Source organism: Centrocercus urophasianus, unplaced genomic scaffold (genome assembly GCF_019232065.1).
Source record: "Centrocercus urophasianus isolate 14NV4802_14NV808 unplaced genomic scaffold, USGS_Curo_1.0 seq_21, whole genome shotgun sequence".
Lineage (NCBI taxonomy): Eukaryota > Metazoa > Chordata > Aves > Galliformes > Phasianidae > Centrocercus > Centrocercus urophasianus.
In genome coordinates, this window is record NW_024884767.1 from 9,438,309 (window position 1) to 9,458,689 (window position 20,381).

The window sequence follows — 20,381 nt, forward strand, 5'->3', positions numbered from 1 at the left end:
TGTCAACTTCCAGCCGCCCCGCCTCCCGCCGCCGCCGCCATGCTTTCCCCGTCGGCCTTCCGCCGGCCCCTCGCCGCCGCCGCCCGCCTCGCCCGAGGCAGTCCTCAGGTACCGGGTGGGGCGGGGGCTGCGGGGCGGCCGGCCGGGCTCCATTTTCCACTCCGGAGCACGGTGCCGAGCGGGCAAGGGCGGGCGGTCAGCAGAGATGGAAGTGCGAGGGGGCGGCGGGGCAGGGCTGGACCGCGGGGTGCGCGGCGCGGTATGGAGAGCTCCTAAGTCGGAGCGCGATGCGCGGCATCGGTGGCGTCCGAAGCCGACACGGGGCCGAGTGCTGCTATTTCCTCATCGCAGACATGGGTGCCATGTCTGTTCGGCTGGGACAGTGAGCGAGCTCCGGGACTCCCGTGAAGCGTTGTGCGAGGAGGAGCTGTGGTGGGGAAGCTGAGCCCCGCGCAGAGCGGGCTGTTCTGCTTCCCCTCTGTCGTCGGCAATTTGTGTTTTCAGTTCTGACCTAAGGCAGTGATTCGAAAACGTTCTGAAGTAGTTAGTCACGCTTCCCTAGCGCTGGTTTAGTCTGACCAAGCGCTGGGCCAAACAGGGCCAGGAGGAGCTTCGTCTCCTTGAATCTGAAGGTAATGAAGGCATATTAAGAGGCAGATTTCAAAGGGCAATCATCAGGATGCCTGGCTTGCTTTTGTACCCAAATGCTGTCATGGTAAGAACACATCCTGCAAATAATGACACTAAGAAAGTTGTGAGATCAGCGCTTATCCCACTCCCATTGCTCTGTTTTGATTTCCTTAGCATCTTTTCTGTGCTGGGGTCTGTCTGTCCCAGCAGTTCTGGGAAGCTCCTGCTTTGGTACAGGGTAATAATTAAACAGTTCATGGGAAAGGTAGAGGGCACATTGTGGTTTGTTGCACTGCCAGAAAGGATTGCAGTGATAATACACACAGGAAGTATTTCCAAAGGAAAAAGTCACAAGATACTCTTGCAGCAGAAGTTTCCAAGCATTCTCAGCCTGTAGTAAAACAACACCTTTTTGTGAAACAAACAGAAACAGTCTAGTAGGGGGGCAGAAGATAGTTTTCTGATTTGAGAATTAGTTCTACTTACTTTTCTTAACATTTTCTTCTAGGTACTCGCATCTCTTGCTACAGGACCCAGACAGAATAATGGCATTTTCTATGAAATTCGCACGTATGATGTTAAGCCATCAAAGATGAAGGAGTTTGTGGAACTGGTTCATAAGTACCTGCACCTCCGCACAGCTCACTCAGAGCTAGTGGGATTCTGGACAGCAGAGCTGGGATCAATGAACAAGGCTGTGCACGTCTGGAAGTATGGTATGCTCAGCACTGCTCAGAGTGTCAGAAGGCAGTACCATGAGTACAAAAGCTGAAAAAATCCCCACCGTAGTGCAATTTTGGTCTGGTGGATTGATTACGGCTGTTCTTGAAAGTGGTCTTTCCTCTGAGCAGGTGTGTAGAATCATAGAATCACCAGTGTTGGAAAAGACCTCCATGATCATCCAGTCCAGCCGTGCACCTACTATTTTCCTCACTAAACCATGTCCCTTAATACAACATCTGAACATTTCTTGAACACCTCCAGGAATAGCAACTCCACCACCTCCCTGCACAGGCCATTCTAGCTCCTGACCACTCTTTCTGAGAAGTTTATCCTGATGTCCACCTTGTATCTCCCCGGCACAACTTGAGGCCATTCCCTCTAGACTTGTCACTAGTTATGTGGGAGAAGAGTTGTAGAGAGCGATAAGGTCTCCCCTGAGCCTTGTCTTGTCCAGACTGAACAAATCCTGTTCCTTTAGTTGCCCGCATAAAACTTGTGCTCCAGAGCCTTCATCAGATTTGTTGCTCTTCTCTGAACATGCTCCAAGGACTCACTGTCTTGTAATGAGGGGCCCAAAATTGAACACTTGAGATTCACCCTCACCAGTGAAGAGCACAGTGGGATGATCACTTCCCCACTCCTGCTAGCTATTTCTACAAGGCAGGAAGCCATTGGCCTTCTTGGCCACACTACTGACTCACGTTCAGCCAGGTGTTGACCAACATGCCCAGGTCCATTTTTTCCACATTCTTCCAGCCACTCTGCCCCAAGCCTGTAGCGTTGCCTGGGGTTCTTGTGGCCAAAGTGCAGGACCTGGCACTTGTTCTTATTGAACTTCATCCCATTGGCCTCAGCCCAGTGATCCAGCCTGTCCCGATCACAATGTAGGGCCTTCCTACCTCAAGGCAGATCAACACTTCCCAGAGACCTGGTGTCATCTGCAAACTTACTGAGGGTGCACTCAATGCCATCACCCAGGTCATCAATAAAGATATTGAACAGGACAGGCCCCAGTACTGATCCCTTAGGAAACACCACTTGTGACCAGTCACCATCTGGCTTTAATTCCATTCACCATCACTCTCTGGGCCCAGCAAAGAGTGTACCTGTCCAAGCCACAAACTGGTCTGGGTAGACTATGTCCCTCATCCACCAAGTGGGTCACTTGATCATAGAAGGAGATCGGGTTGGTCAGGCGGAACCTGCCTTTCATGAACCCATGCTGTCTGGGTTTCATCCCCTGGTTGTTCTGCATGTGCCGTGTGATCTCACTCAAGATGATCTGCACCATAACCTTTCCTGACTGAGGTCAGGCTGACAGGCTTGCAGTTGCCTGGTTTCCCCTTATGACCCTTCTTGTAGATAGGTGTCACAATGGAAAGCCTCCATTCTTCTGAGACCTTCAGTTGACCAGGAATGCCAATTTCTACCAGATGGTAGAAAGCAGCTTGACTGTCATCTTGCCAGCTTCCTCAGCACCCTCAAATGTATTCTCGAGGATCCCTGTGGACTTACAGCAGTTCAGGTGGAGTAGTAGGTCTCTTAACTGCTTCCACCTGAATCATGGGGAGTTTATTCTGCTCCCCATCCCAGACTTCCAGGTCAGGGTAGAGTACCCCAGGGATAATTGGTCTGACTTTTAAAGACAGATGTAAAGAAGGCATTGAGAACTTCAGCTTTTTTCTTATCCTTGTCAGTCACATTCCCTGCTGCATCTGGTAAAGGATGGAGATTCTCCTTAGCCCTGTTACTGTTAATATATTTGTAAAAATGTTTTTTGTTCTCTTTTAGCTCAGTAGCCAAGTTGAGTTCAAGCTGGGCATTTTCCTTTCTAGTTTTCTCCCTGCACATCTTAACAAATTTCTTTGTGCTCTCCCTGATTTGCCCGTCCCTTCTTCCACAGGAGGTAGATTCTCTATTCTGGAGACTCAGGAAAATCTCCCTGTTCATCCACACTGGTGTTCTTCCCTGCTGGCTCATTATATGGCACAGAGGGACAACCTGCTCCTGTGCCTTTAAGACTTCCTTCTTGAAGAGCAACCAGCCTTCCTGGAACCATCTTCTCTTCATGACTGAATCCCAAGGGACCCTCCTTACCACGATCCTGAATAGTTCAAAGTCTGCACCCCAGAAGTCCAAGGTAGAAGTTTTGTTTTCACCCCCACCCCCTGACTCTACCATTTCATGGTCATTCTGCCCAAGGCAGCTCCCAAACTCCTCATCTCTCAGTCTCCCACCAGTCCTTCTCTGTGAACAGCAGATGTAGTGGGACACCGTCCCTGGTAGGCTCTCTTACCAGCTTCTGTACAATCCGGAACCTCCTAGGCTGCTCCTTCTGCACTACGCTGTATTTCCAACATGTATCAGAAAAGTTGAAGTCTCCCAAGAGAACAAGGGCTGGCGATTGCATAACTTCTGCCAGCTGCTTGTAGAACACCTCATCTGTCTCTTCATCCTGGTTAGGAGGTCTGTAACAGACCCCCACTAGGATGTCTGCCTGTTGGCCCTTACCCTGATCCTTATCCATAGAGATTCAACATTATCATTCCTGCTCTCAAGCCAAACAACACTGAAATGCTCTTCTAACATAGAAAGCCAGCATGAGATGAGCTGCATAAGAGTGCTTTGTTTATAGTAGGTTCCTCTCAGGTAGGGCCAGCTCCTGAACAACACATCTTCCGAGTCTCAGAACAGATGGGAAAAGAATTGAGACTTCCTCAATAGGATCACAGAGTTATAAAATCACTTGAGTTGGAAGCGCCATCTAGTTCAACTCCTCTGCAGTTAATATGGACAGCTATACTTGGATCAGGTGCTCAGCTCCCCGCGCAGCCTGACCCTGAGTGTCTCCAGAGATGGGGCATCCACCACCTCTCTGGGAAACCTGTGGCAGTGCCTGATCACTCTTATTGTATAAAAACTTGTTTACAGCCAATATAAATCTTCCCTTTTACTTTAAAACCATTTCCACTTGTCCTATCACAGCAGTCCCTTCTAATGATTCTGTCCCCTTCTTTCTTATATCCTCCCTTTACATTATGCATATGCAAATTGTGTAAGTGCAGATCATATTTATGCAAATGCCTGTGTTTGTTTATATGTATGTATAATCGCTCACAAATTCTAGTACAGCATAGCATCAGCCGTATAAAATAAAACAGCATGCAGTTTGTGTGGTTAAACTCCTGAAGCTACACTGCGCTGAGCTGGAAGGCTGCTCCACAAGTGTGATCATCCCATATGCGTGGAGTGCTGTGTTGCTGCTTCAGCATTGAGAGCAACAGGCTTCTGACACTGTAGTCATCAACTTTCTGAGCTGGAAGGTGCTGCTGAACCATGAAAAAAAAGCTGAGAAAGGGTGTGCTGGCTGTGTTCTCTGAACCCAAGGGTTTATGGAGACATGGGAAGGCACACTCCTGTCATTTCTTTGTGTATCTGTAGGGGGGGCTTACCCGTATACTCAGAACTTTTTTTTACAAAGGTAGCAGTCTGCTCTTTGAAATGAAATACTTTCACAGTGCCTCCTTAAAGTGGTGGCTCATCCTTCTGTCCTCAGGGGGAAGGGAGTTGCTGTGTGCAGACAGGAGTGAGTTTACATGCATCTGTGGTTCAGAAGATGTTCTCCTGCTTCTCAGGAATTTTTACTTTGTTCTTTCATTTCTTTTTGTTGAAAAATAGTTTATCAGAAACATTTAAGATGGGAAACTAAGGAAAAATCCCATTGTTTTTGTTTCCTATTCCATAACATATATGTGTATATGTATGTTACATACATATATGTTAGGTGTGATAGCATTCTTTCTCCTTGTTTTCATCATCCCTCTTCTTAACTTCTGTTTAATAGCTAAGAATAATTGTTGCATTTTTCTCTCGATTTCGAGACACTGATATTTCTTGAGGTTCTTTCCAATCTCAGATGCTGTATTTTTCTCTTACTGGCCGATGTGGTAATAAATTTTCTTTCTTTTTTCTTTCTGTCTTACAGATAATTTTGCCCACAGAACAGCTGTCCGGCAGGCACTAGCCAATGACAAGGAGTGGCAGGGACAATTCATCTCTCCAGCTCTTCCCCTGATAGAAAAGCAGCACAATGAAGTTGCTTATCTGGTACCCTGGTGTCAGCTTGGGAAACCTCCAAAGGAAGGGGGTGAGCTTATCTTCTCTTTCTGATTAAAGCTACAGATACTGACTGACTACAAAACATGGCTTAAAGTTTAAACCAGGTATTACACAACTTTATGACCCTTTATGTAACAAGCACTTGTGTATGAAAAAAAAACTATCTGGAGCTGTAAGATTTGAGACAACGCGTGAACTAACAAACAAAAATGCAAAATGACCACCACACAGTAGTGCTCTGAGTGATCATCCTGGCTTGGTTTGTCCACCATCAGCTTCCCACAAACATTAAAAAAAAACGTTTTTCTGTTTCACAGAGGTTTGTCTCATTTGTCACTTTATTTTGTTGCAACTCCTTGTCCATAATAGTTTGAATAACCGAACCCCCCAAATCTGCTTTCTAAGGTACACAGAAGGCAAGCATAGTTAGTAGATCATAGCTTGGTTGTAGACTTCCTGTCTTTATATATTTTGTTTCTCTTTTTAGCAACTGTGATACTGGGAGTATTGACTATACACTGACTTAGGAAAATCTTTCTACTGGGGTGTGTGGGAGTCCTTCTGTACTGCTGGGTCCTGGTGCTTCTGTGTACATCCAGTTGTGCTCCTGTGATTCTTTTTGAGGTGCTGTGCAGGCTGGGCAGGAGGCAAATTCGTGGCCTTCTCTCCTCTAGTAGCAAGGTTACCAGTACTGGTTTCACAGTAATGAAAGCATGGCTGTGAAAAGACTGAAAAATGATATTTAATTTCCTTCCTTGAGGTCTTCTTTTGTCTTTTCCTCTAGGTGTGTATGAATGGGTTACTTTTCAAATGAAGCCTGGTGGGCCAGCTCTGTGGGGTGAGGCATTTCAAGCTGCAATCAATGCTCATATCAACACAGGCTACACCAAGCTAATTGGTGTTTTCCACACAGAGTATGGGTTACTTAACACAGGTAACACTACTTCTTGGTTTCTAATACAGACTTTGGTATAGGAATGGGGAGGGAAGGTGAAAAACTTCTTGTCCTGGTTCAGGGTTGGATGGCCTGATAAAAAATGTTGCTGTGGATCATGGAAGTCCTGTAAACAATCCTTGAACCCAGCTTTGTGTATTCTGTTATATGTTTAAGCCAAGTGGTGCAATTTTAAAATATTCTCTGATCTGTTGTTAGAGTCAAATCTTTTAAAGGCTCAGCAAAGGATCATCTCAACACATTCTTGCTTGGTGAACTGTTTCTGCTCGTTACAAGGCATCTAACACACGAGGGTGAACAGCAAGGACTTGCATACTGCATTACAACATAACAGCAACAGCGACAAGCTGACTTTATTTGTACTTTTCAGTCCACGTGATCTGGTGGAATGAGAGCCCAGATCACCGGGCAGCGGGAAGGCACAGGGCCCATGAAGATGCCAGAGTGGTAGCAGCTGGTAAGAGATGATGGGTTTAGAGAACTCAATAGTGTTACTTGCATGCATGCTGAGAAGAGTGTTATTATTCACTGGATTTCTTTCTTAATTAAACGTGCATTTAATTTCAGTACGGGACAGTGTCAGATTCTTGGAATCCCAGCAGAATATGCTCCTGACTCCTCTGGCATGCTCACCACTGAAGTAGCCTAATGAATGATGGTGGAAAAGCTGAGATGGATGCACCATTGGCAAGAACCATTGCATGGATCATCACAGTCATACCCTCACAAACTGTATGGATTTTCTTCAGAGTGGATGCAAAATGCTGATCACCAGCACAATAAAATTCTGCACCCCTATAGTTTACGGTGATGGTCCGACATCTGTAGAAGTAGAATTCAGGTCGTATCACTTCCAACATGAAACTTAACTTTACAGATCTTTAATTTAACCCTTTCACTTTTTAATATTTTTCTGCATAGCTGCTAGGGCCCAGTTAGAGGTTTTCCAAGGTTACAGCTCAGGGCAGGTGACTTTTGTAATCATTGCATCAATCGTATTACATACTGGCTCAAGGAGTGCCCCCATGCATCCTCATAACACAATTACATTTTAATCAAGCTTCTCATTGGGATGCTTTGTATTAATTCTTAGTAATGTAAAACTTCATTGTGCCTGGAATTGTGTCAAGCAGGTGCTACAGTGTAGCTGGTTAGGTGGTGTTCTGATTGAGTCTTTCCTAACCTCAACCCTTTAATTTTATATCCTGTAAACACTTCTTTAACAACTGTAGTTTTGCTTATTTTAATACTTCTTCAGAGTGCTAAACTTGTGTATCTCAAATTCACCTCATCTATGCATCTTTGAAATACAGTCTGCCAGACTGTTGAAAACCAAATAAATTTGTATAAAGCGAAAGTTACGGTGTTTACCAGTCAAGCTCTTACTGTTTTGGACCTCCAGTAAAAACCATTCTGCAAGTACAGGCTTCAGCAGGCTTTGCATTTTGGTCATCGTGGTCGTGGAGCCCTTAAGGCGTTTTTTTATTTGCTACATCGTGTAGCAGCAGAACAGAGGCTGCACAGGCTGTGAAGTTGGTTACACTGTGTGTATACTGGTATGAAAGCACCCCCTGCTGAGGGGCTGTCCTTTAATCTGATGTTAGCTAAGGTTAAGGGTATTTCAAACCTTTATGCTCAAACACATTTTGCCTTGGCAGTGAAATTAGGTGTTGAATATCAATATGGCTGCATCTCTGTGACAGAAACATTCTGGGGCAGGTACCTGACTTTGGGTTTAACATCCAGATAGGTCTGCGATGCCTACAAGCTCTATAGCTGAATTTGACAGTTGCACAGATTATCTTCTGCTGGATTTGTTAGAGACCTTTTTTATTTAAGTAAATGTAGAAGCTTGAAGCAGTGCTTGCCTTTCAAATCTTGGACCACTTCACTTACCTACCTGAAAAACATGTGCCCCATGTTAATCTGCAGTGATGCTGGAACCTGCTCATACATTATGCATGAAAGTTCACACCAAACGCAAACGGGGCCACATGAACTTCTGAACAGCACTCTTCAAAAAAGTACATGCATAAATGACACTTCACAGACCAAGGGTTCCAGAACAGCTTTATTTTTTACTTAATACAAGGCAATTAGAGTGCCTCTTAATACTTCACATAACAGTTATTAGCAAATACAAATATAGATACTTTTTTTTTTTTTTTTTTTCCTTTAATGAAAATGTCCACGTAAGGATTTAACTCAGAAATTTCAGTTGTGAAATCTCACTCAATTTTTGCAAAGTTAACAGATATTCCAGTGCAAAAATAGATCCCATTACAGATAGCATAAAGTGCTTGGAATGAAGGACCAACTACAGTTCAGGAGGCAAAGATAAGCACAAAGTGGTGGTTTAACCATGGGGGAAAAGTGTAACAACTCCGTACTGAAATACAAATGTACTATAAAGAAGGGTGCAATATTTCAACAGTAACACAGTTTAAAATAAGTTAACACCTCAGTGCAGTTCCGTTATCCAGAGTGGTTGACAATCATACTGTACGTGACTCGAGTGATTTTTCCCTATGCAGAGCTATAAGAATAGGCAAATGGTTGTCTGAGATTATCCATGACAAATCTGCACAAGAGCTGTTTTATGCTGTCTGTTCAGTATGACTACAAATAACAAACAAGATGGACTAGAGCTGTGAAACAGTTCAGGTAACATCCACGTCTTTCTTTTTGTCACAGATATCAAACTTCCACCTGTGAGAGACTATGAGCAAGACACTCACAGGACACAGGAACCAAGAATCTCTTTTTGGCCAGCTAAGCTAAAAAAGACACCATTGTTTCCTGCAAAATTAGTCATTTAATATGAGCAGTTGCAAAGAGCAAACTACACCTCTTTTAAGACCAAATATGAATCCTCCTAGAACTCGCTGTAGTTCTACATGCACTAGATCCATGCACTGCAAAACTTAAGCCCTTCACTTCTGTCTCTATGCTGAGATTTTCACTTAATTCTGATTTGCAGTAATGATTTCTAGCAGTGGTAAGTATTCACTACATGCCATTTGTCTCACTGATGGCTTATAACATATGAGCAGCCTGCTGTTGAAAAGTCATGGCTGTAGCTCAGCTGCTTGGTAATAGTTCTGCACATAGAAGTTTGGTGCAGACATCCTCATGGGGGTAAGGGTGCCACAAAGGTAAAAACAAAGCATGTTTTATGTGAGGTATACCAATCCCCATCACTCTCCTTTCTATCCCCGTAGCAATGTAATAGATAAAAAATAATTAGTATGAAAAAGGCACTTCAGCAGAACATGTAGTAAGCTATTATGTTACCCAAAAGTAGGGCGCAGCAGGGACGGGGGACTTGTGCTAAATATTTAACTGTCCGTGTATTAAAAATGCTGAATTGGTCAATGTTATCAAGTACACGTAGAAATATGTACTCAGCCTTCTTAAGGCTCACTCCAGCCTCTTCACCACTGTTGTGCTGCTATGGGCATTCAAAGAAGAAAATGGTCCATGACGCATTCATGGTGGAGCATTAAAAGTGAGTGCAGAACTTGCACAGGTACTTAAGGCAGAGGCATGACACACAGGAATTGCCCAGGAACTATGCTTGGGTTCATACCACATTACTGAACCTATTTCTGAATGCAAAAGCGAGACAGAAGGGCACATAAGTTTATTAACAAAAGCGTACTCTCCAATGGCTGTTGTACAAGATGAACAAGAACTGCTTGTTCTCACCATGTAATCTTTCCTCTACCATTATTCTGGCCTCGTAAAACTTTACAACTTGATTGCTGTCATTTGTGGCTCTCCTACTCGCAGTTTCTCACATGAATTAAGAGTGTGTGCTCCAGTTAGGGATCGCCTGCCAACTGACACTACACTGCACAACGGAAGCAGAAACTTGCACATTAATCTAATATTATACCAGCTTCCATGACAGAAAATTTTACGTGAACAACTCGTAGTACAGATAGTGGCTAATTGCAAGAGAGTGAAACCTGCCTGCATCACGAATGGAGCTGTTGCTGAATAGAGAACGAAAGCACAGCATTGCAGGCATAAAGAAATACTTGGGTTACAAAGATCAACTGAAAGCACTTTCAATCCCTAATTATGCTACCAACCTATTCAAAGAAATATAAATAATACTGTTAAAAAAAAAAAATAATCTACATTTCTAGTTTTATCTGGCAAAGCCAGAAATGGCAACACTCTTTTGCTAAGCAGTAACTATAGATGATGGGTACCTTTCTGTTGCAAAGCAGGGGTTAAAGAGCGGACATTACATATCTGAGTGGCATATCATGATTTAGAATTTGCTCTTGGTATTAGCAGCTGGTACAACTACTGAGTTTGCTGCTGTGGTCTGCTTTCTCACCCACTCCCTTCTGCCAGGTGTTCATGCAGCTGCTGCAGTACCTCAAAGGAGCAGGAGAGTACTTAACTACAAGAAAACCCAGTCAGAGTAGGTTAATGGTTGTGATGCTGGTGGGACAATCCTGTGCATTTGTAGGGTTCACAGTTCTGCATATCTCCACTCTGAAGTAGATGCACAGACACGATGGCCCATGTCTTGCCATCCCATCTGCACAGCACTGCTTCATGACCCCAGATGTCACCAACTGACCTACACCAGCCTAGGAAAAGCAGCTGGTCAGGTATGCTTTCACAAACAAAGGTCACAATGCTGGTGACTTCTCTTGCCACTGACTGTCTTGGTGCATTCATTGCCAGCAATGGACGTAGCACCAGGAAATTCCCACTCCTGACATGCATGTTTTCAAGAGTAAAACATACATGTCTTTAATATATCAATAAATAACCACTGGCCATTATTCCTTAATGAACTGTTTTTGCAACCCTAACAAAAAGATACTGTACAGGACAAGATGCAGTGTGGTTGAAAGTCCACAGCATCTGGTGGGTGCTTTACCACAGCTTCACAGAGTTGTACTGTAATGAGCTAAATTCAAGTCTTTCACTTGAGAACAGTACAAGACGACTCCATGAGGCACTGCCCCTAAAATGGAATTTTGTTTTCATTGCATTGAATTGCATTGCATTGAATGGTTATCAGTAGAGTGTCCAGTTTCTCTCCCTCTAGCTTCTTTGGGAGTAACCTATCCCCAGGCAAAGGAAATTTGCATTCTGCTCATTATTTCCTGGCTGAAATTGGCTCACACGCAACTTTCTTTTACCTTCTCGTCTTGCAAAAAGGAATTAAGGATTGCAATGTCTACCAGAGTCTGGTTTTTGTGCAATGACAGGTCCTTGGTGTGGTCATCGTCACTTTGGTCCTTAGCAAAATTTACGAATACCTGCAAGAAAAAGGCCATATCACACACTTACTCTGGATTTTCACTAATTTAGAGCATTCTATATACTGAGTCCATTCTGGACTAGTCCTGGAATTCTGTACCTAGCTTGCTGAAATGCCATTACAAGATAGGTCAGGTAAGTTCACTCATTTATTCCTACCTCACCAGAATCATGGTTTTGGCACACAGGCTACTAAAAACTTACTTGGTCAAGTGTGGTCTGAGAAACAGAGTAGTCTTCTATGTGGAGTCTCTTTTTGTTCTGGGAGAGAATACTGAATATTCTGGCCAGTGAAGACTGCGAAGAGGGAAGTTGGTACTGCAGCATATTGCGATGCTTCTCCTTCAAGACACTTCCAGGAAAGGCGTGCCCAAAGAATTCCTCAACTGGCTTCAAGTCTGGGTTAGCCCCTGCAATTCGCACCACTATGGTATAACCATCTCCAAACCTGTATACAAGAAGGCCAGCAGAGGAGTTCATATAAGTGGCACTGAAACAGACGTACAGCTTAGAATTCAGCATCTTTTCCCACAGCCAGAAAATCAGTGGGAATGCTGCATGAGGAATTAAGTCTGACTGTATCGCTCTAAAAACGCAGACGACTCTGTGATGTAAATGATAACAAAATAGCTACCTGTTCTTTAGATGCTGGACGCTGCCCAGACACCTGAATCGCCCATTCACCATTATCGCCATTCGAGTGCACAGCGCTTCACACTCTTCCATGCTGTAGAAAGAATTAAATTCCTTAAGGCTGGAAGGAGTGTTGGAGGGCTCCTCAACACTTTGAGCAGCTGGGCCAAGCTTTGCATCCAGCCCCAGCAGATGCAATAGCTGCAGTATGATAGCTGCAGTATGATACAAGGGTTGATACTTGCCTGTGAGATGTAAGAACCACTGATCTCCCCTCTTTGATAACACTCAGAGCACAGTTCCACAAGAAACGGCGTGCTTTGGGATCCATCCCTGTTGTTGGCTCATCCTGCAAAATACATACAAAAAATAGAATATGCTGTTCCATGCTGCCAACAAATACCTCATCTCTGAAATGACCTCACCATTCTGATTATGCATACTGCGAAAGATGACAGTAAGGGATTCGATACATTTTTTAAAATGGGAAAACAACTTATGCTCAAAAGCACGTTTGCTAATTTAAAATTTGAAGAACTGAGAAGCATTATTTATTCTGCAATTGTAACATATCGAAAAAGTCAGTTCTAAAACAAGCTAAATTCAGTTCAAGTTTAAATTGAGCTAGAAAATGCTGGAGGGCCGTAATGTTCTGCATGTAAAAATATTTGTGCAAGTGGTGAAGATGCTTTAACTGTTTGGCATCATGTTTGAGATCTCCACTTCTCCACTGATTTTTCATGAACAGAAACCATGAGACACATTATAGTTTCAGTATACATTCAAATAGGCTCAAGCAGTCCCAAATAAAGGTTCCCTGTGTTCTTTGCTTATATTTAGGCGACTGATGACATTTTTAGACTTGGTTGGTCACAAAATAGGCAGTCTTCATCTGGGCCTAGTTTTTCTGTTTTTAGAGGAAAACATTAATGAGTTAAGGTTGCAGACTCACCAGGAACACCACAGGTGGCCCTCCAATGAGGGCTATTGCTGTGGAGAGCTTGCGCCTGTTCCCTCCACTGTAGTTGCCCGCATATTTTTCTCCATATTTCACAAGGCCCAGTTTCCGAATTGCCCATTCGCCAACCTACAAGAGAACAGTATCTTCATAAGTCATTCACAGCAACATCTACACAGTGAGATTTTTCTTACAAGCTTTGGCTTTAAGATGATTTTTCAGAAGGGCCACTCACTCAAGGCTTTAATCTGGCATAGCTCCAGGTTTTGAAACACCCCATTCACCCTCAGATCAAGGTGTATAAATACCAGCCCCTGAGGGCCCAGACAATCAGACAGCTGCAGCCTAGTTAGCATAGATTCGCATAATCACAGAATATCTTGAATTGGCAGGGACCCACAAAGATCATCCAATTCAACTCCTGGCCTCACAGGATCACACAAAATCCAAACCCTGTGAGTGAGGGCAGTGTCCAAACACTCCTGGAACTACTGCAGCTTGAAGCTGTGCCCACTGCACTGGGCAGCCAGCGCCCACGCCAGAAGTGACCATGCAGTTCAGCATCAGCCTAGTCCTGCTAACTACTAGTGTAGTGGTCTCAGCAGTATATGCTTTATCTAGCTTTTTAGTTGCTATGGGCTTGCAGCAAGGACACCGTCTCTCCTGACACACAGCAATTGGCACTACAGTGCATTTCAGCCCTTCAGATATATTGGGAGGATCTGATTCGTTATTCAGTAGTACATACACTGCAACTGTCAGCCACTTGTTGCTTTAGTTTAAGAACTAAAAAGTGTTTAGCAAAGAGATTCAGTTACTATTTGCACCATAACTAGAACCAGGTCCCTGTGCTTGGAGAACAGCATAGAGGAGCCCGCAACCTCAAAGCAGCTTGCAGTTTTCACTTGCCACTGCTTTCAGAGCTGTGTGGGCATAGTTTGGACACTGAATCTGGAAACAGTTCTACAGAATCCAAGATACAAATGGTGAAAGCTGCTGCCAACCCAAGGAACTGAAATTGAGAAGTGTGCTGTATGCTACTGTAAAACTGTTACTAACTGACTTACACTGTAAGTGTAAGCCTGTGTGTGAATGCTGAAACAGGAGCAATTTAATGATACAGTGTGATCACTCAGAAAGAAGCAGATCACTATAATACTATGTGTACTGTGGGATATGAGGAAGCAGCTGTGGAATCAGCAACAGTTTGTCACTGGGGTAGTTCTGTGGTGTTTCATTTACCTTGCAAACTTCTTTCTCAGGAACACCTCTGAGGAGTGCAAAGAACTCCAAGTGTTCTCGCCCTGTCAGCAGTTCATTAATAGCATCAAACTGTGGACAGTAGCCCATGTTCTGATGGACTTCTTGGATGTTCGACAGGATACTGTAAAATAAGAACACCATTAGTTATGATTTTACAAGTACACAACATAGAGATGATAAGAGGAAGGTGGATCAATGGGTCTGGAATCACTGGACTAATAACAACTCCTGAAGTCTGTCTTCACTAAACTCTTTTTCTTTTCTTTTTATAAATATGACATTGAAACATGGTAGAGTAGGTACTCAGAAGCGACTACCAGACTAAATCCACTATGCTAAATGGCTGCAGTACTTTAGCAGACTCAGCAAAAGGCCAAGGCCCAAGAGTTGAGATAGAAAAAAGTGGGGTAGCATTTAGATTTGTTGGAAGTGGAACAAAGACCAAGAAAGTTGAAGAAGGAAGCAGCAAAGATGCTTCTTTAAGACAGAGCAGTGAAAGATGTATCATCTTTTACCTGTTTCCTTTGAGAAAAGCTTCTCCTCCTGTCACATCTGTATCACCAGTTAGCATCTTGAAAGTGGATGACTTGCCAGCACCATTTACTCCCAGAAGTCCAAAGCACTGGGGATATAAAAAAGCAAATAAGCACTGAGAACAGGATCCAGCCCTATAGTTTTCATCACTGAGAAGTCTGGAGGCAACAGCCTTGACTCTCAAGATAACTTGGAAGAAGTCAGTGCATTTTCTGAATAAACTGGGCTTTCATTTACAGCGTAAATCTTCACGCTGGGAAAAAGCATCAGCTATAGCATTATCTTGGTGCAGTGCCAGCTTAGTGTGTCTGTGCTAAGCTTTAGAGAGTGCCATGCTTTGACCTCTAGCCCTAAAAGGTTGCAGAGTTCTCTACCATCTTCAAAGGCAGAGAGAGACTGAGACATAAACTGCTTCAACTTCCAGGCCATTCACTTTTGTGTAAGTTGAACACCACCTGCTTCTAATTTCACTCTACTATGTGTTGTGTGTTGCTCTTAGATAGCTGAAAAATACTGAAGCAGTATGAATGACAAAATAAGCCTACCTCTCCAGGAGGGATTCCAATACATATCCTGTCAACTGCTGGTTTTCGTTTCATTCTGTAAATCTGAAACCAGAAAAAAAAACAACAATGTAAATGAAAACAATAACTAGACCTGCACATATTTAACACTACAAATATTCTTCCCTTTTGATTCCATCAGACTTTTCTTAATGAGACTCCTGGTAAACTGCACAGTTTTGCATAAATGGGTCTTAGAAATGCAAAACCTGTTACCTTGGTCAGCTCCTTGATTTCCAGTATGTCACTCTGTCCTCCTCCGCTTATTATTCTCTGCCTTTCTCTGTTTACATCTTCATCTTCTTCATTCACAGGAGGTAACTTGGCATAGACAGGCCTGTAGAGAGTAACATGGTAAAGCCTTGGGAGAAGATGACGGATCTTAATCTTTCTTCCCACTTCATGGCAAATACCAAGGAAAACTTTACTTGCTTGCCGTGGGAAAGTGAAGCAGACAACCTACCTGGGTTTGATGAAGAATCTGTACTGGATGAGCACAGTAATGAGGAAGAAGACTACACCCTCCACTGCCATGGCAAACAGGTTCCTTCCCACCAGGTCCCACGACAGAGGGGACACGAAACGATTCTCGCCTGCCAAGATGAGAAGATGAGCACAGTCACCTTTCCAGAGCAACAGGAGATTGATACCATTTCTTCCTGTAGAGCTCATCAATTCAGGCAGTGGGAGAACTGAGAGCAATCAGCTAGAGGAGACTGGGGACAAGCTATACAAGTTGTGACTGTGTAAACATCTCTCACTGTAGCAAAGTTGGGTCTGAGCATGCTCTCTTGGGAGAAGTTGACTGGACACTAAGAATGTGGTCTACCAAAGAAGAGCTGGCCCATATTCTCAAGAAGCACAAGGCAACTGACTCACACCTCTCATCTGCATTCCAGAAAAAAATAAACCACAACAACTCTCAGAATGCTAGCCACTTCTTCCACTTAGCCCAGCGATCTTCCCCCCATGCATGTGGACTCTAACTGAAAGTTCTGGGATCCATGTGCCTGATTTCTTTGGTGTTTGAAACAGCTTGAAGAGGACAGCTGAGAATACCTGCCAGCTCTGATAAGCCCTGTGCTGCAAACTGTGTACTCTCAACTCCTGAAAAGTCAGAAGAACAAAGGGTGTTAGTCCAGAGCAGGCTCACACAATTTCACTTACCAAACCTCTCCAGAGCATCTGCCATAGCCTGATTTTTCACCATGTCAATGAGACCCCGCCCCAGGCAGAAGTGAGGGAAGATGAGAAAGACAGACTTCAAGATGTCATTGATGTTGTTCAGCTTCTGTTAAGACAAAATTAAGTTCCAGTGAGTTGCCTGAGCAGAGAAAAGCCACCACCTGCTGGATGTGATGTCATGCTGTGAATGACCACCTGCAGCCAGCTGGCAGCACTGCAATCCCACAAAAAAACAGGGATTAGAAATATTCTGCCAAGAGACAGCCCCACAGCTCTTCCAGACAGTCAGTGTTCCTGCTTTGCTCAAGATGCTATTAAAGCAAGCAGTCTACACCAAATAAGAGATTTCTTCAAATGTTCAGTCTAAAAGGCAAGGCCTGCAAAAGGCAACATGCAGAAAGTCTACAGGTTGAGAAGATGGGAAACTTGCGGTTACACACACTGGTGATCTCACTGGCTGTAGGTAGCCCCTCCATAGCCAATACTGGATGCTGTAATCTTTTTCCAGGTGGTTTAGTTCATAGGTCAGACTGACAACAGAATCACAGAATTGGAGGTGTTGGAAGTGACCTCTGGAGATCATTAAGTCCAACCTCCTGCTAAAGCAGGTTCCCTACAATAGATTACATAGGAAAGCATCCAGACGGGTTTTGAATATCTCCAGAGAAAAAGATTTCACAACCTCTCTGGGCTCTGTCACCCTCAGAACAGAGTTCTTTCTCATGCTCGTATGGAACTTCCTGTGTTCCAGTTAGTGCACATTGCCCCCTGTCCCGATGAGTGGTTACTTTACTGTTCTACCAGGCATATCTTTAAGAAAGTGCATGTTTCTATGAGATAAAATAGGCCTTATAGCAAAAGGGATCACCATCAAGGAGTGCTGCCTCATGCCCACAGGCAGGTGGTGCAATCAACAAGTTAATCCCACAGGGCTCCCTTAGAGGTACTTTCCACTAAGGTGTCAAACAGGGCCTGCTAAGGCATCTTGTGTTACATACAGGCATGAGAGACACTTGGACCTTCCCCATTAGGCATCTGGCCTTGGAAAAAACTGCAGTGAGATGCAAAAGGGAAGTCAGTGAGATATTTATTTCTGAAAGCAAAACTGAGGACAACTAACCAGAGTGCTTGAAATGCCCTGCAGTAGATAGAAACTGCCCCCCAATGAAGAACATGTAAGAAATTCAAATTAAACATATTTAAACACATTTACAACACTGCAGTAAGGGTAACAAGCTGGGAGTTTGTCAGGGCAACATGGCACCAATGTGGAATTCTGCTCTACATCAGCACAAGACAGTGAAGAGCTTCTGGGAAGACTTACGTTGTTGGTGAAGAGTTCCAGGACAAAGGTGGCCACACTACCATTGATGCCAATGAAGAGATTCACACTGGTCAGCACAACATATGCTGTGCTGGGGATTTTGAACACAAAGGAGGCTGGATACATCAGAGGAGTGATAGACCAACTGCAAGACAAAAGGCAACAACATCAGGTAAGTAATTTCCAAACTTAAATGTTTCCCTCATCATCCTGCAGAGAAGGAATCCCTTACCCATAGAGAAACAGAAGAAGAGCGAGCACAGGCAAGTTGGAAGAGGATACATAGGACTTCTGTTGGAAGCAGATGAAGATGATGATGACGAGTGTGGCTGGAACGATGTAGTTGCACTGGAAGGTGAAAAATACAGCTTCAGATTCATTTCCAGATGACAAAAACTAACGCATCTTTTTGCTCTGCACCAGTGTTCTTCAACATCCTTCAGAGTTCCCAAGTGTACTCACAAGGGGAAATTCATAGCAGCATTACACGTGTAAGCAACAGTGTGGTATACAAGAATTCACACTTCTTGGTCCTCTAGAAGTAGCTGATAAGACTCTCACAGGTTCTGGACATAACAGATTGAAAAGGCTACCTTGAATGAGCAGAGCAAGGGGCTATGCAAGCCAACATTCTGGGTCACATATTTTCAAGTGACATTAAATATGTCACTGACGCCTAATGGTGGAGCTTATGGTTGCCCTCCCATCCTCAGTTCAGCCTTTTTTGTCCCATCTAGGTGCACTACTGCCCAAGAGAGCAAAGGCAGAAGTCAAAGGCAGAACAGTTATCACATGATGAATTAATGTAGTGCCTACTGGCCCTAGCTACACTCTACACTTCAGCAGACACCTTGCAACCACAGGATGGAGGACAGTTTAGAACAGCCATGGAGTACAGTCCAGCCCTTACCATATCCCAGACAAAGTTGGCCAGCCAGTAGATCACAGGCTTCACACCACTGATAAACTGCAAGTGCTTAGCCTTGCTGACACGCTCCTGGATAAGGAACACCACAAAGCTGGCAGGAACAAAGGACATGGCAAAGATCACACAGATGGAGACTAGGACATCCACAGACGTGGTCATCCTGGACAAAAAGAAGGAAAGCAAAGTGTTTGTATGCTGGTGCTGTCTCCCTTGAGACAAAATGAGGCAGTTCATGTGGGCAATGCAGAAATTCATTCTCCTTTTGCTGTTCTCATTTTGCAGGGTAAAGGATGACCACACCAGGCCATGTTAACTGCAGAGATGCTCTCCATCTGTACAGTGAAGGCAATATGCACAGCCTGTCAGTGTATCAAAAACAGTACCACAACCTGCAGAAGGTTTGGTCACATCAACACAGTAGTCCTCCTTTCCTCACCACTGTCCTACATAACTTTGTTTCCCACATAATGTATTCCCACACAATGTATTCCCACATAATGTATTTATTAACGTCAGGATTTGTTGTTGTTTCTGCATGGTTTCGTTTCAACGTTCAAAGGTGTCTCTGTCATCAGCCACTGCTGTGCTGAAAGTTTGCACACAGTTTATGAGTTCTGGTTCGGTCTGTAATAGTGAAGAACTTGTCAGTATCTCAGTAATTTGGTCTAAGACCCCAAGGCTGAGACAGTGAGCAAAACTAAACAGCATCTATCAATCTTAGTCAAATAGTCGTACTGAAGGACAAAAGAATGACCATATCCACGGTGAGTCAAGAAGGAGAAAATGAGAGGACTTCATTTATTCTCAAAAGCTCAGTTTTAGGTACACAGACACAGAAAGCTTGCACAGCACTGAGAAACCACATTCATACAAAAAAAAATTCTTTTCTCTCTGTGAAACTTGGCTGCCTACAGACTCTTTGGAGAGAAACTACTGCAGATCTGAGAACACAGCAGAGTGAAAACAGTGTGAAACAGCAGTGGTGATAGGCTGTTTCATATCACAGAATCACAGACATTTACTTATATATTGACATCCAATCATATTTAGTACAAGCTACATAATAAGAGTAAGCAACTTCTATATTCCTTACTTAACTGGTGCTGACTCCTTTGTTTTGGTTACTCATCCTCCTTGAGTAGTAAGTAGTTAAACTAGAGTCAAAAAGTAGTGCTGGTTTATGAGCAAGTGCTCAATAGCACATGCTGCAGCTTGTCCAGGATACAGGCATTAAGGCCAACATAGTAAAATCTCAGTGCCAATAGCTACTGACT

The 20,381-nt window shown here is 43.8% G+C and overlaps 2 protein-coding genes across 4 annotated transcripts in view; one reads left to right on the forward strand and one right to left on the reverse strand.

Moving 5' to 3' along the window:
- Nucleotides 1–30: 30 nt before the first annotated feature.
- Nucleotides 31–7,784, forward strand: NIPSNAP3A (nipsnap homolog 3A). The gene is made up of 6 exons (XM_042822780.1): nucleotides 31–108; nucleotides 1,139–1,346; nucleotides 5,339–5,500; nucleotides 6,257–6,406; nucleotides 6,798–6,884; nucleotides 6,995–7,784. Exons 1-6 carry the CDS (start codon nucleotides 40–42, stop codon nucleotides 7,069–7,071), a joined length of 753 nt encoding a protein of 250 aa, XP_042678714.1. The 5' UTR covers nucleotides 31–39; the 3' UTR covers nucleotides 7,072–7,784.
- Nucleotides 7,785–8,480: 696 nt separating this feature from the next.
- Nucleotides 8,481–20,381, reverse strand: part of ABCA1 (ATP binding cassette subfamily A member 1) — a 90,750-nt gene continuing 78,849 nt past the window's right edge. For all 3 annotated transcript variants that reach the window (XM_042822778.1, XM_042822779.1, XM_042822777.1), the window contains exons 37-50: nucleotides 19,090–19,267; nucleotides 18,412–18,527; nucleotides 18,180–18,324; nucleotides 16,838–16,961; nucleotides 16,134–16,263; nucleotides 15,887–16,007; nucleotides 15,653–15,715; nucleotides 15,089–15,195; nucleotides 14,553–14,694; nucleotides 13,305–13,439; nucleotides 12,598–12,701; nucleotides 12,354–12,446; nucleotides 11,924–12,167; nucleotides 8,481–11,718 (exon numbers count right to left, since the gene is read on the reverse strand). In XM_042822778.1, coding sequence (XP_042678712.1) covers nucleotides 11,578–11,718; nucleotides 11,924–12,167; nucleotides 12,354–12,446; nucleotides 12,598–12,701; nucleotides 13,305–13,439; nucleotides 14,553–14,694; nucleotides 15,089–15,195; nucleotides 15,653–15,715; nucleotides 15,887–16,007; nucleotides 16,134–16,263; nucleotides 16,838–16,961; nucleotides 18,180–18,324; nucleotides 18,412–18,527; nucleotides 19,090–19,267 — 1,843 coding nt within the window. In that variant the 3' untranslated portion in view covers nucleotides 8,481–11,577. The remainder of the gene's footprint in view (nucleotides 11,719–11,923; nucleotides 12,168–12,353; nucleotides 12,447–12,597; nucleotides 12,702–13,304; nucleotides 13,440–14,552; nucleotides 14,695–15,088; nucleotides 15,196–15,652; nucleotides 15,716–15,886; nucleotides 16,008–16,133; nucleotides 16,264–16,837; nucleotides 16,962–18,179; nucleotides 18,325–18,411; nucleotides 18,528–19,089; nucleotides 19,268–20,381) is intronic.